Source organism: Salmo salar, chromosome 04 (assembly GCF_965601325.2).
Source record: "Salmo salar chromosome 04, fSalSal1, whole genome shotgun sequence".
Classification (NCBI taxonomy): Eukaryota; Metazoa; Chordata; class Actinopteri; order Salmoniformes; family Salmonidae; genus Salmo; species Salmo salar.
In genome coordinates, this window is record NC_138294.1 from 83986057 (window position 1) to 83998343 (window position 12287).

The 12287-nt window shown below is 48.1% G+C and overlaps 1 protein-coding gene across 1 annotated transcript in view; it reads left to right on the forward strand.

Moving 5' to 3' along the window:
- The window catches only part of LOC106603879 (serine/threonine-protein phosphatase 2A 55 kDa regulatory subunit B beta isoform), a 91258-nt gene extending 79011 nt beyond the window's left edge, over positions 1 to 12247 (forward strand). Inside the window, exons 5-9 of the mRNA XM_014198091.3 lie at positions 8765 to 8942; positions 9479 to 9643; positions 10816 to 10985; positions 11168 to 11259; positions 11377 to 12247. Coding sequence (XP_014053566.1) covers positions 8765 to 8942; positions 9479 to 9643; positions 10816 to 10985; positions 11168 to 11259; positions 11377 to 11656 — 885 coding nt within the window. The 3' untranslated portion in view covers positions 11657 to 12247. The remainder of the gene's footprint in view (positions 1 to 8764; positions 8943 to 9478; positions 9644 to 10815; positions 10986 to 11167; positions 11260 to 11376) is intronic.
- Positions 12248 to 12287: the final 40 nt, after the last annotated feature.

A 12287-nucleotide genomic window follows, 5' to 3' on the forward strand; every position in this document is an offset into this window, starting at 1 on the left:
TTGGTTTGATTCACGTCCAGTTCTTTCTATTGAGTAATAATTGTAGACGGAAGCAGCTCCTCTCAGCGCTGGCTGCTTCATCTGACGAACAGACATTGATGTATGAGTTGATGACCTCAGCAGTCTCTGCAACATGCTCCTCCTCCACCTCCGCTGTGTGATGTTGTGAACGTGGTGCTGAGAGACACTCATCATGCTAGCAGACTCATATCTGATAATCACATTGGCTGTGCTGTGCCAGGCTGTGCCCTGCCTGTGTGTGTGTGTGTGTGTGTGTGTGTGTGTGTGTGTGTGTGTGTGTGTGTGTGTTGTGTGTGTGTGTGTGTGTGTGTGTGTGTGTGTGTGTGTGTGTGTGTGTGTGTGTGTGTGTGTGTGTGTGTGTGTGTGTGTGTGTGTGTGTGTGTGTGTGTGTGTGTCTGGGGCGTTGACAGATGGTTTGTGATCCCTATCAGACAGATACCCGATAATGGTCAGCCAAGCATTCGCCTCGCAGTGAGTGTAAATCAGTGGACATGTCCCACTCCCCCTCTCTGTCACAAGATATCACTCTTCTCTCTCCCTCTCTCTCTCTCTGTCTCTGTCTGTCTATGTCTCTCTCTGTCTATGTCTCTCTCTGTCTCTATCTCTCTCTGTCTGTCTATCTCTATCTCTGTATCTCTCTCGCTGTCTCTCTTCCTGTTTCTCTCTCTGTCTCTATCTCTATCTGTCTCTGTCTCTCTCCCTGTTTCTCTCTCTGTCTCTATCTCTATCTGTCTCTCTCGCTGTCTCTCTCCCTGTCTCTATCTCAATCTGTCTCTATCTCTATCTGTCTCTCTCGCTGTCTCTCTCCCTGTTTCTCTCTCTGTCTCTATCTGTCTCTGTCTCTCTCGCTGTCTCTCTCCCTGTTTCTCTCTCTGTCTCTATCTGTCTCTGTCTCTGTCTGTCTCTGTCTCTCTCGCTGTCTCTCTCCCTGTTTCTCTCTCTGTCTCTATCTGTCTCTGTCTCTCTCGCTGTCTCTCTCCCTGTTTCTCTCTCTGTCTCTATCTGTCTCTGTCTCTGTCTCCCTCGCTGTCTCTCTCCCTGTTTCTCTCTCTGTCTCTCTGTCTCTCTCCCTGTTTCTCTCTCTGTCTCTATCTGTCTCTGTCTCCCTCGCTGTCTCTCTCCCTGTTTCTCTCCCTGTCTCTATCTCTATCTGTCTCTGTCTCTCTCGCTGTCTCTCTCCCTGTTTCTCTCTCTGTCTCTATCTCTATCTGTCTCTGTCTCTCTCGCTGTCTCTCTCCCTGTTTCTCTCTCTGTCTCTGTCTCTGTCTCTGTCTCCCTCGCTGTCTCTCTCCCTGTTTCTCTCCCTGTCTCTATCTCTATCTGTCTCTGTCTCTCTCGCTGTCTCTCTCCCTGTTTCTCTCTCTCTGTCTCTCTCTCCGCTGAATATTTTGCTTTCCCCTTCTCTGTGCTGAGCCTATAGACCATTAGAGAATGAGGGATTATGGCTGAGAACTGTAGAAATCTCATTCCAAGTGTAAAATGTGTGTGTGCGTGTGCGTGTGTGCGTGTGCGTGTGCGTGTGCGTGTGCGTGTGTGTGCGTGTGCGTGTGCGTGTGCGTGTGTGTGTGTGTGTGTGTGTGTGTGTGTGTGTGTGTGTGTGTGTGTGTGAGGGCCAGTCTTAGTGAAGGTAGGGGTGTGTGTGGGGGTTCCCTGGCAGGGGGCTGCAGGCTACAGCTGCTTCTCCTGTATGCTCTGTGAGGGTCGTTTACCAGCTCCCTGCTTCTAATGCTCTAGCAGCACGGACAGGTGAATCACAGAGACAGGTGAATCACAGAGAGACAGGTGAATCACAGAGACAGGTGAATCACAGAGAGACAGGTGAATCACAGAGAGACAGGTGAATGTGAATCACAGAGAGACAGGGGAATCACAGAGACGGGAATCACAGAGACAGGTGAATCACAGAGAGACAGGTGAATCACAGAGAGACAGGTGAATGTGAATCACAGAGAGACAGGTGAATCACAGAGAGACAGGTGAATCACAGAGACGGGAATCACAGAGAGACAGGGGGATCACAGAGAGACAGGTGAATCACAGAGAGACAGGTGAATCACAGAGACGGGAATCACAGAGAGACAGGGGGATCACAGAGAGACAGGGGAATCACAGAGAGACAGGGGAATCACAGAGAGACAGGGGGATCACAGAGAGACAGGGGAATGACTGAGAGACAGGTGAATCACAGAGAGACAGGGGAATCACAGAGAGACAGGGGAATCACAGAGAGACAGGGGGATCACAGAGAGACAGGGGAATGACTGAGAGACAGGTGAATCACAGAGAGACAGGGGAATCACAGAGAGACAGGGGGATCACAGAGAGACAGGGGAATCACAGAGAGACAGGGGAATCACAGAGAGACAGGGGAATCACAGAGAGACAGGGGAATCACAGAGAGACAGGGGAATCACAGAGAGACAGGGGAATGACTGAGAGACAGGGGAATCACAGAGAGACAGGGGAATGACTGAGAGACAGGGGAGGGTCTCTGTCAATAACACACGCAACACCTGCCAGCTCCACACAAATTAAGGAGTAGTCAGTGCTACTGGTTGATCTGTATACATTACAAACCTTATTTTGGTATCAAGATACACTACATGACCAAAAGTATATGGACACCTGCTCGTCGAACATCTCATTCCTAAATCATCGGTATTAATATGGAGTTGGTCCCCCCCTTTGCTGCTATAACAGCCTCCACTCTTCTGGGAAGGTTTTCCACTAGATGTTGGGACATTGCTGCTATAACAGCCTCCACTCTTCAGGGAAGGCTTCCACTAGATGTTGGAACCTTGCTGCAGGGACTTGCTTCCATTCAGCCACAAGAGCATTAGTGAGGTCAGGCACTGATGTTAGGAGATTAGGCCTGGCTTGTAGTCGGCGTTCCAATTTATCCCAAAGGTGTTTGATGGTGTTGAGGTCAGGGCTCTGTACAGGCTAGTCAAGTTCTTCCACACTCGCTTTGTGCACGGGGCATTGTCATGCTGAAACAGGAAAGGGCCTTCCCCAAACTGTTGCCACACAGTGGAAGCACATAATCGTCTAGAGTGTCATTGTGCTGCTGTTCCAGTTTCAACTGTTCTGCCTGCGGCTATGGAACCCTGACCTGTTCACCGGACGTGCTACCTGTCCCAGACCTGCTGGAACCCTGACCTGTTCACAGGACGTACTACCTGTCCCAGACCTGCTGTCCCAGACCTGCTGGAACCCTGACCTGTCACCGGACGTGCTACCTGTCCCAGACCTGCTGGAACCCTGACCTGTCACCGGACGTGCTACCTGTCCCAGACCTGCTGGAACCCTGACCTGTCACCGGACGTGCTACCTGTCCCAGACCTGCTGTCCCAGACCTGCTGGAACCCTGACCTGTCACCGGTCGTGCTACCTGTCCCAGACCTGCTGTCCCAGACCTGCTGGAACCCTGACCTGTCACCGGACGTGCTACCTGTCCCAGACCTGCTGGAACCCTGACCTGTCACCGGACGTGCTACCTGTCCCAGACCTGCTGGAACCCTGACCTGTTCACCGGACGTGCTACCTGTCCCAGACCTGCTGTCCCAGACCTGCTGGAACCCTGACCTGTCACCGGACGTGCTACCTGTCCCAGACCTGCTGGAACCCTGACCTGTCACCGGACGTGCTACCTGTCCCAGACCTGCTGGAACCCTGACCTGTTCACGGGACTTCTACCTGTCCCAGACCTGCTGGAACCCTGACCTGTCACCGGACGTCAACCTGTCCCAGACCTGCTGTCCCAGACCTGCTGGAACCCTGACCTGTTCACCGGACGTCTACCTGTCCCAGACCTGCTGTCCCAGACCTGCTGGAACCCTGACCTGTTCACCGGACGTGCTACCTGTCCCAGACCTGCTGTCCCAGACCTGCTGGAACCCTGACCTGTTCACCGGACGTGCTACCTGTCCCAGACCTGCTGGAACCCTGACCTGTCACCGGACGTGCTACCTGTCCCAGACCTGCTGTCCCAGACCTGCTGGAACCCTGACCTGTCACCGGTTGTGCTACCTGTCCCAGACCTGCTGTCCCAGACCTGCTGGAACCCTGACCTGTCACCGGACGTGCTACCTGTCCCAGACCTGCTGGAACCCTGACCTGTCACCGGACGTGCTACCTGTCCCAGACCTGCTGGAACCCTGACCTGTTCACCGGACGTGCTACCTGTCCCAGACCTGCTGGAACCCTGACCTGTTCACCGGACGTGCTACCTGTCCCAGACCTGCTGTCCCAGACCTGCTGGAACCCTGACCTGTCACCGGACGTGCTACCTGTCCCAGACCTGCTGGAACCCTGACCTGTCACCGGACGTGCTACCTGTCCCAGACCTGCTGTCCCAGACCTGCTGGAACCCTGACCTGTTCACCGGACTTCTACCTGTCCCAGACCTGCTGGAACCCTGACCTGTCACCGGACGTCAACCTGTCCCAGACCTGCTGTCCCAGACCTGCTGGAACCCTGACCTGTTCACCGGACGTCTACCTGTCCCAGACCTGCTGTCCCAGACCTGCTGGAACCCTGACCTGTTCACCGGACGTGCTACCTGTCCCAGACCTGCTGTCCCAGACCTGCTGGAACCCCGACCTGTTCACCGGACGTGCTACCTGTCCCAGACCTGCTGCTTTCAGCTCTCTAGAGACAGCAGGAGCGGTAGAGATACTCTCAATGATCGGCTACGAAAAGCCAACTGACATTTACTCCTGAGGTGCTGACCTGTTGCACCCTTGACAACTGCTGTGATTATTATTATTTGACCATGTTGGTCATTTATGAACATTTGAGCATCTTGGCCATGTTCTGTTATAATCTCTAGCCGGCACAGTCAGAAGAGGACTGGCCACCCCTCATAGCCTGGTTCCTCTCTAGGTTTCTTCCTAGGTTTTGGCCTTTCTAGGGAGTTTTTCCTATCCACCGTGCTTCTACACCTGCATTGCTTGCTGTTTAGGGTTTTAGGCTGGGTTTCTGTAGAGCACTTTGTGATATCAGCTGATGTAAGAAGGGCTATATAAATACATTTGATTTGATTTGATGATTGTATGTTAAGATTTCCCTTCACTGGACCTAAGTAGCCTGAACCATGAAAAACAGCCCCAGACCATTATTCCTCCTCCACTAAACTTTACAGTTGGCACTATGCATTGGGGCAGGTAGCATTCTCCTGGCATCCGCCAAACCCAGATTTGTCCGTCGTACTGCCAGATGGTGAAGCGTGATTCATCACTCCAGAGAACACGTTTCCACTGCTCCAGAATCCAATGGCGGCGAGTTTTACACCACTCTAGCCAACGTTTGGCATTGCGCAGGGTGATCTTGGGCTTGTGTGCAGCTGCTCGGCCATGGAAACCCAATCTATGAAGCTCCCAACGAACAGTTATTGTGCTGACGTTGCTTCCAGAGGCAGTTTGGTACTCGCTAGTGAGCGTTGCACCCGAGGACAGATGATTTGTACGCGCTTCAGCACTCGGCGGCCCCGTTCTGTGAGCTTGTGTGGCCTGCCACTTTGCGGCTGAGCTATTGTTGCTCCTAGACGTTTCCACTTCACAATAATAGCACTTACAGTTGACCAGGGCAGCTCTAGCAGGGCAGAAATTTGATGAACTGACTTGTTGGAAAGGTGCCATGTTGAAAGTCACTAAGCTCTTCAGTAAGGCCATTCTACTGACAATGTTTGTATATGGAGATTGCATGGCGGTGTGCTCGATTTTATATACAGTTGTATTCGGAAGTTTACGTACACTTAGGTTGGAGTCATTAAAGCTCATTTTTCAACTACTCCACAAATTTCATGTTAACAAACTATTGTTTTGGCAAGTCAGTTAGGACATCTACTTTGTGCATGACACAAGTCATTTTTCCAACAATTGTTTACAGACAGATTATTTCACTTATAATTCACTGTATCACAATTCCAGTGGGTAAGACGTTTACATACACTACACTACGGTTACATACACTACGGTTTGCAACTGCACATGGGGACAAAGATCATACTTTTTAGATACATTTTCTCTGGTCTGATGAAACAAAAATAGAACTGTTTGGCCATAATGACCATCGTTATGTTTGGAGGAAAAAGGGGGAGGCTTGCAAGCCGAAGAACACCATCCCAACCGTGAAGCACGGGGGTGGCAGCATCATGTTGTGGGGGTGCTTTGCTGCAGGAGGGACTGGCGCACTTAACAAAATAGATGGCATCATAAGGCAGGAGAATTTGGTGGATATATTGAAGCAACATCTCAAGACATCTGACAGGAAGTTAAAGCTTGGTTGCAAATGGGTCTTCCAGATGGACAATGACCCCAAGCATACTTCCAAAGTTGTGGCAAAATGGCTTAAGGACAACAAAGTCAAGGTATTGGAGTGGCCATCACAAAGCCCTGACCTCAATCCTATAGAACATTTGTGGGCAGAACTGAAAAACAGTTGCGAGCAAGGAGGCCTACAAACCTGACTCAGTTACACCAGCTCTGTCAGGATGAATGGGCCAAAATTCACCCAACTTATTGTGGGAAGCTTGTGGAAGGCTGCATGAAACGTTTGACCCAAGTTAAACAATTTAAAGGCAATGCTACCAAATACTAATTGAGTGTATGTAAACTTCTGACCCACTGGGAATGTGATGGAAGAAATAAAAGCTGAAATAAATTATTCTCTCTACTATTATTCTGACATTTCACATTCTTAAAATAAAGTGGTGATCCTAACTGACCTAAGACAGGGAATTTTACAAGGATTAAATGTCAGGAATTGTGAAAAACTGAGTTAAAATGTATTTGGCTAAGGTGTATGTAAACTTTCGACTTCAACTGTAACTGTCAGCAACGGGTGTGGCTGAAATAGCCAAATCCACTCATTTGAAGGGGTGTCCACATACTTTTGTATATATAGTTATTTGAAGCTGATTAGTTTTTTTTGCCAATATGGCTGTAGATATGGCTGCATGCCTATATAAAAAATGTGAACATGTTAACAGCCACAAGGTTTCCTATATCCTGCAATCACCATCCACCGGAAAACCCTAATGCTCTTTTATTTAGTGTTTTATTAGGATCCCCATTAGCTGTTGCAAAAGCAGCAGCTACTCTTCCTGGGGTCCACACAAAACATGAAACATAATACAGAATGACATAATACAGAACATCAATAGACAAGAACAGCTCAAGGACAAAACTACAAATATTTTTAAAAAGGCACACGTAGCTTACATATCAATGTATACACACAAACTATCTAGGTCAAATAGGGGAGAGGCGTTGTGCCGTGAGGTGTTGCTTTATCTGTTTTTTTAAACCAGATTTGCTGTTTATTTGAGCAATATGAGATGGAAGGAAGTTCCATGCAATAAGAGCTCTATATAATACTGTACGCTTTCTTGAATTTGTTTTGGATTTGGGGACTATGAAAAGACCCCTGGTGGCATGTCTGGTGGGATAGATGTGTGTATCAGAGCTGTGTGTAAGTTGACTATGCAAACAATTTGGGATTTTCAACACATGAATGTTTCTTATGAAAAGAAGAAGTGATGCAGTCAGTCTCTCCTCAACTCTTAGCCAAGAGAGACTGACATGCATAGTATTTATATCAGCCTTCTGATTACAATTAAGAGCAAGACGTGCCGCTCTGTTCTGGGCCAGCTGCAGCTTAACTAGGACTTTCCTTGCAGCACTGGACCATATGACTGGACAATAATCAAGATGAGACAAAACTAGAGCCTGCAGAACTTGCTTTTTGGAGTGTGGTGTCAAAAAAGCAGAGCATCTCTTTATTATGAACAGACCTCTCCACATCTTTACAACCATTGAATCTATATGTTTTGACCATGACAGTTTACAGTCTAAGGTAACACCAAGTAATTTAGTCTCCTCAACTTGTTCAACAGCCACACCATTCATTACCATTCATTACCAGAGGTCTAGCACTTAAGGAATGATTTGTCCCAAATACAATGCTCTTAGTTTTAGAGATGTTCAGGACCAGTGTATTCCAAAACAGACTGACTTCCTTAGCTGTGCTTGCTGATGCGTATATGGTTGAGTCCTCACATAGAGAGATAAGGATCATGTGGCATCAAGCCTCCTGCTGATTCCCCTGAGTTGGCGTTACATTAGTCTAAATTGCGAGGAGCATTCGAGGAAAAGTCTGGAACATTTGTAGAGGAATGAGCCCATGAACTGTGTGAGTGTGGCAGACGAGGCACTGCGCGTCTGGGTCTCTGTGGGGGCCCCTGCCATGTGTGTGGCTGTAGGAGCTCAGTCTGAGACATGAACAGCCCATACTGAAATACATGGGCTGATTTGATGTTTTCTCTCTCTCTCTCTCTCTCTCTCTCTCTCTCTCTCCTCTCTCTCTCTCTCTCTCTCTCTCTCTCTCTCTCTCTCTCTCTCTCTCTCTCTCTCTCTCTCTCTCTCTCTCTCTCTCTCTCTCTCTCTCCTCTCTCTCTCTCTCTCTCTCTCTCTCTCTCTCTCTCTCTCTCTCTCTCTCTCTCTCTCTCTCTCTCTCTCTCTCTCTCTCTCTCTCTCTCTCTCTCTCTCTCTCTCTCTCTCTCTCTCTCTCTCTCTCTCTCTCTCTCTCTCTCTCTCTCTCTCTCTCTCTCTCTCTCTCTCTCTCTCTCTCTCTCTCTCTCTCCTCTCTCTCTCTCTCTCTCTCTCTCTCTCTCTCTCTCTCTCTCTCTCTCTCTCTCTCTCTCTCTCTCTCTCTTCTCTCTCTCTCTCTCTCTCTCTCTCAGGTACCAGTGCTGCAGCCCATGGACCTGATGGTGGAAGCCACTCCCAGGCGAGTATTCTCCAATGCCCACACGTACCACATCAACTCCATCTCTGTGAACAGTGACTACGAGACCTACATGTCCACAGATGACCTGAGAATTAACCTGTGGAACCTGGAGATCACCAACCGAAGTTTCAGTATCCTTCTCTCAACAAACATAGACTGATGTCTAAGGAGCTCGTATTAAGAGTCTGTCTGTCTGTCATCTGCATCCCCTCCCAGACGCCAACGAGGGCATCTTAAAACAAGAACACATCCCCCATCGATCAACATTGATTTCCACTTTAAGGTTCCCTGTGGATCACAGATGAGATGCCCTATGGACTGCAGATTGGATGACTGAGCTGTGGGGCCCTGGGCACATATTGAGCTTCTTATTTACTGAGCCTCGTTACTCTATCAATCACAGTGCTGCTGGCTAACCAGCCTCTCCTCAGGTCTCACTGAGGGACCTGCTGTCATTTCCCTCACTCGGACCAGCGCTGTATTTTGCTGTTCATTTTTCTCAAGCTGTTTTGTTTTAATTTCTTTCGTTTTTTGCTTCTAATGGGTTGCTATGTTTTTCTCCTTTCCTTCTCTTGTCCAATAGTTACTTTAAAGTCTCAAATTGTAAGCTGTGAATTGCATCAGTACTCCTGTATGTGGTTGAGTTTCCTTCACCCCAACACCTCAGACATCGTGGACATCAAGCCGGCTAACATGGAGATGCTGACAGAGGTGATCACAGCAGCAGAGTTCCAACCCAACCAGTGTAACACCTTCGTTTACAGCAGTAGCAAGGGCTCCATCCGACTGTGTGACATGAGGGCCTCAGCACTGTGTGACAACCACTCCAAATGTAAGGCTGCTTCAGCCACATCCCAACCCACTCATATACTGAAAATTACCAGCCAGGAGTGTTTAGTTGACTAGGAACACCTCTGGACCCGAGTTGTCCCTGTACTGGTCAGGTCACATGATCAGAAAAACTCCTAGCCCTAAGGGTCTATCGTAGACTCTGAAGCCCCCGGGGCTACTTCTTTTAATTGCTACTGTTCCACTTAGTCATTTGCCTCACAGTGATCTAATGAGTATGTGTGTGATGGGACCCAGGTGAGTCCTGGCACAGTGGTTGGGAACCTAATGTCTTGCATGTTATATTTATTTGAACTGATATTAAGCTGCAGGTGGACTTGTTTCTGTAAGACATTATTGGAAAATAAGATTGTTGAGGTGGAAATGGAGGGAAACAGGGAGCGCATTAAGGCCAAGGGGGATTTGATCTATTTTTTTTCCTCCAGTGGTTTTTGCCATCTTTCCATGGACTAGTTCTATTTAAATGGTGGACCAAAAGTCCACAGGAGGCAGTGTGCATTCCTTCATGGCTCTGAGTTGATCCAAATCCCCACCGGTACACACACACACACCCACAGTGATATTGATGTTTCAAGGTCAGTCAAGGCACCGTCCCTAAACCCCAAATCCTCATTTTCCACCCTGCTGAACACATTGCCAGATCATAGACAGACAGGGGTTTATACAGGGAACAAACACACAGCCTTATTAGAAATATTCAGTGGTACATGTCTTGCATTTAATATCTTCCATAAGATCGTGTGTTCAACTATCGCGTGTTAAAAGCTGCATTTGCTTTTAAAATCAGTTATCAGCCTTTTTGAGAGGCCCTAGTGGATATGGATGGGTCGACTCGTAAATAAGAAACATGGATTATCAGTTACCATAAGTGAATAATGATGTATTAATGTATTTGCATTGAAAAATATGACCATTAATGACTTTATTACTGAGGAATAAATGTCTGCTAACCTGAGAAATGGTTCTCTGCAACTATTTACACCCATCATTTCTCTCTTTCACTTTGCATATTGAGCAGTTGTTTAGCAGAGCCAGCCAATGGCGTACAGTATGAAAGTGATCCATCATGAAGCTGGAAGCCAGAGAAAGTTGCTCCTCCATTGTTTTTGGGCCAGATGTTAACACGGCCTGGTCCTGTGTCTGTTCCCCCTGCAGTGTTCGAGGAGCCAGAGGACCCCAGTAACCGCTCCTTCTTCTCCGAGATCATATCGTCCATCTCAGACGTCAAGTTCAGCCACAGCGGGCGCTACCTGATAACACGGGACTACCTCACGGTCAAGGTGTGGGATCTCAACATGGAGAGCAAACCTCTGGAGACCTACCAGGTAGAGTATAGGACTCTCTCCTCACTTTTCTCTCTAAGTGCCAAGACCTTGATACGCCATAGATCACATCGTTTTGAATGATTTCTGCACATTCTTGCTGGGCACCAAAGAAATGATGCATTGGAAACTACCAGAACCATATATGTATCTGAACATACATCTCAATGGACTTTCTCTTCCAGGTTCATGACTACCTGAGAAGTAAGCTGTGCTCCCTGTATGAGAACGACTGCATCTTCGACAAGTTTGAATGTGTCTGGAATGGGTCTGACAGGTCAGTCGCAGCCACTGTATTAGGATCGGTGTGACTGGATGTATTCATAGTTCACATCTATGTATGAATAGCTAAGGTTGGATAAATGGGATTGATGTGTCCCCCCTCTCTCCACAGTGTGATCATGACCGGCTCGTACAACAACTTCTTCCGCATGTTCGACCGCAACACCAAGCGTGACGTGACCCTGGAGGCGTCGAGGGAGAACAGCAAGCCCCGGGCCATCCTGAAGCCCAGGAAGGTGTGTGTAGGGGGCAAGAGACGCAAGGACGAGATCAGCGTGGACAGCCTGGACTTCAGCAAGAAGATCCTGCACAGCGCCTGGCACCCTTCTGAGAACATCATCGCCGTGGCCGCCACCAACAACCTCTACATATTCCAAGACAAGGTCAACTAATGATGGATGGACGGAGAGCAGCACAGCACCCCCTGACTGGCTGATCACACTCACCTGGGAATCTCTGGCCGCACTGCAACTTGTGAAGAGACACTGACAGCTTTGCAGCTCTCTTTTTTCGCTCCATCTCAGAGACTTGCATCCATGTTGTAAATCTAGGGTTGCCTTCTGTTGCATCCAGAACACTGAAGATCGATGGCTGTCAACATTTTTGCTTGTCCATTTTAAAATGTTCCCCCTCTAAGTTGTTGCTGTAATTTAAGGTTATGCACATAAATGCAGGGATGATACTTTTTTGTTCCTTTAGAAGCTTTGCATTGGGGAGATGAACTGAGACTGGCTCCACAACTCATCACCTTTGCATCTCTGAGATGACATGCCTAGACACTACTGAGATGGTGTGCGCTTGACGCCCTTTGACCTCTCCTGCCCCTTCCGTTTCATTTATTATTTATCTTCGTCAAGGTTTTAAAACATGCAGAGGAACCGATGTTACTGGGTAGTATTGATTAAAACAAATGTAGCAAGCTTTTTGTTCCAATTTTTTAAAGAACTTTACAAAATGTCTAATAAAAAAATAGGTCCATTAAATATTCATGTCTTTATTATGGGCTCAGTGATCCCAGGAACC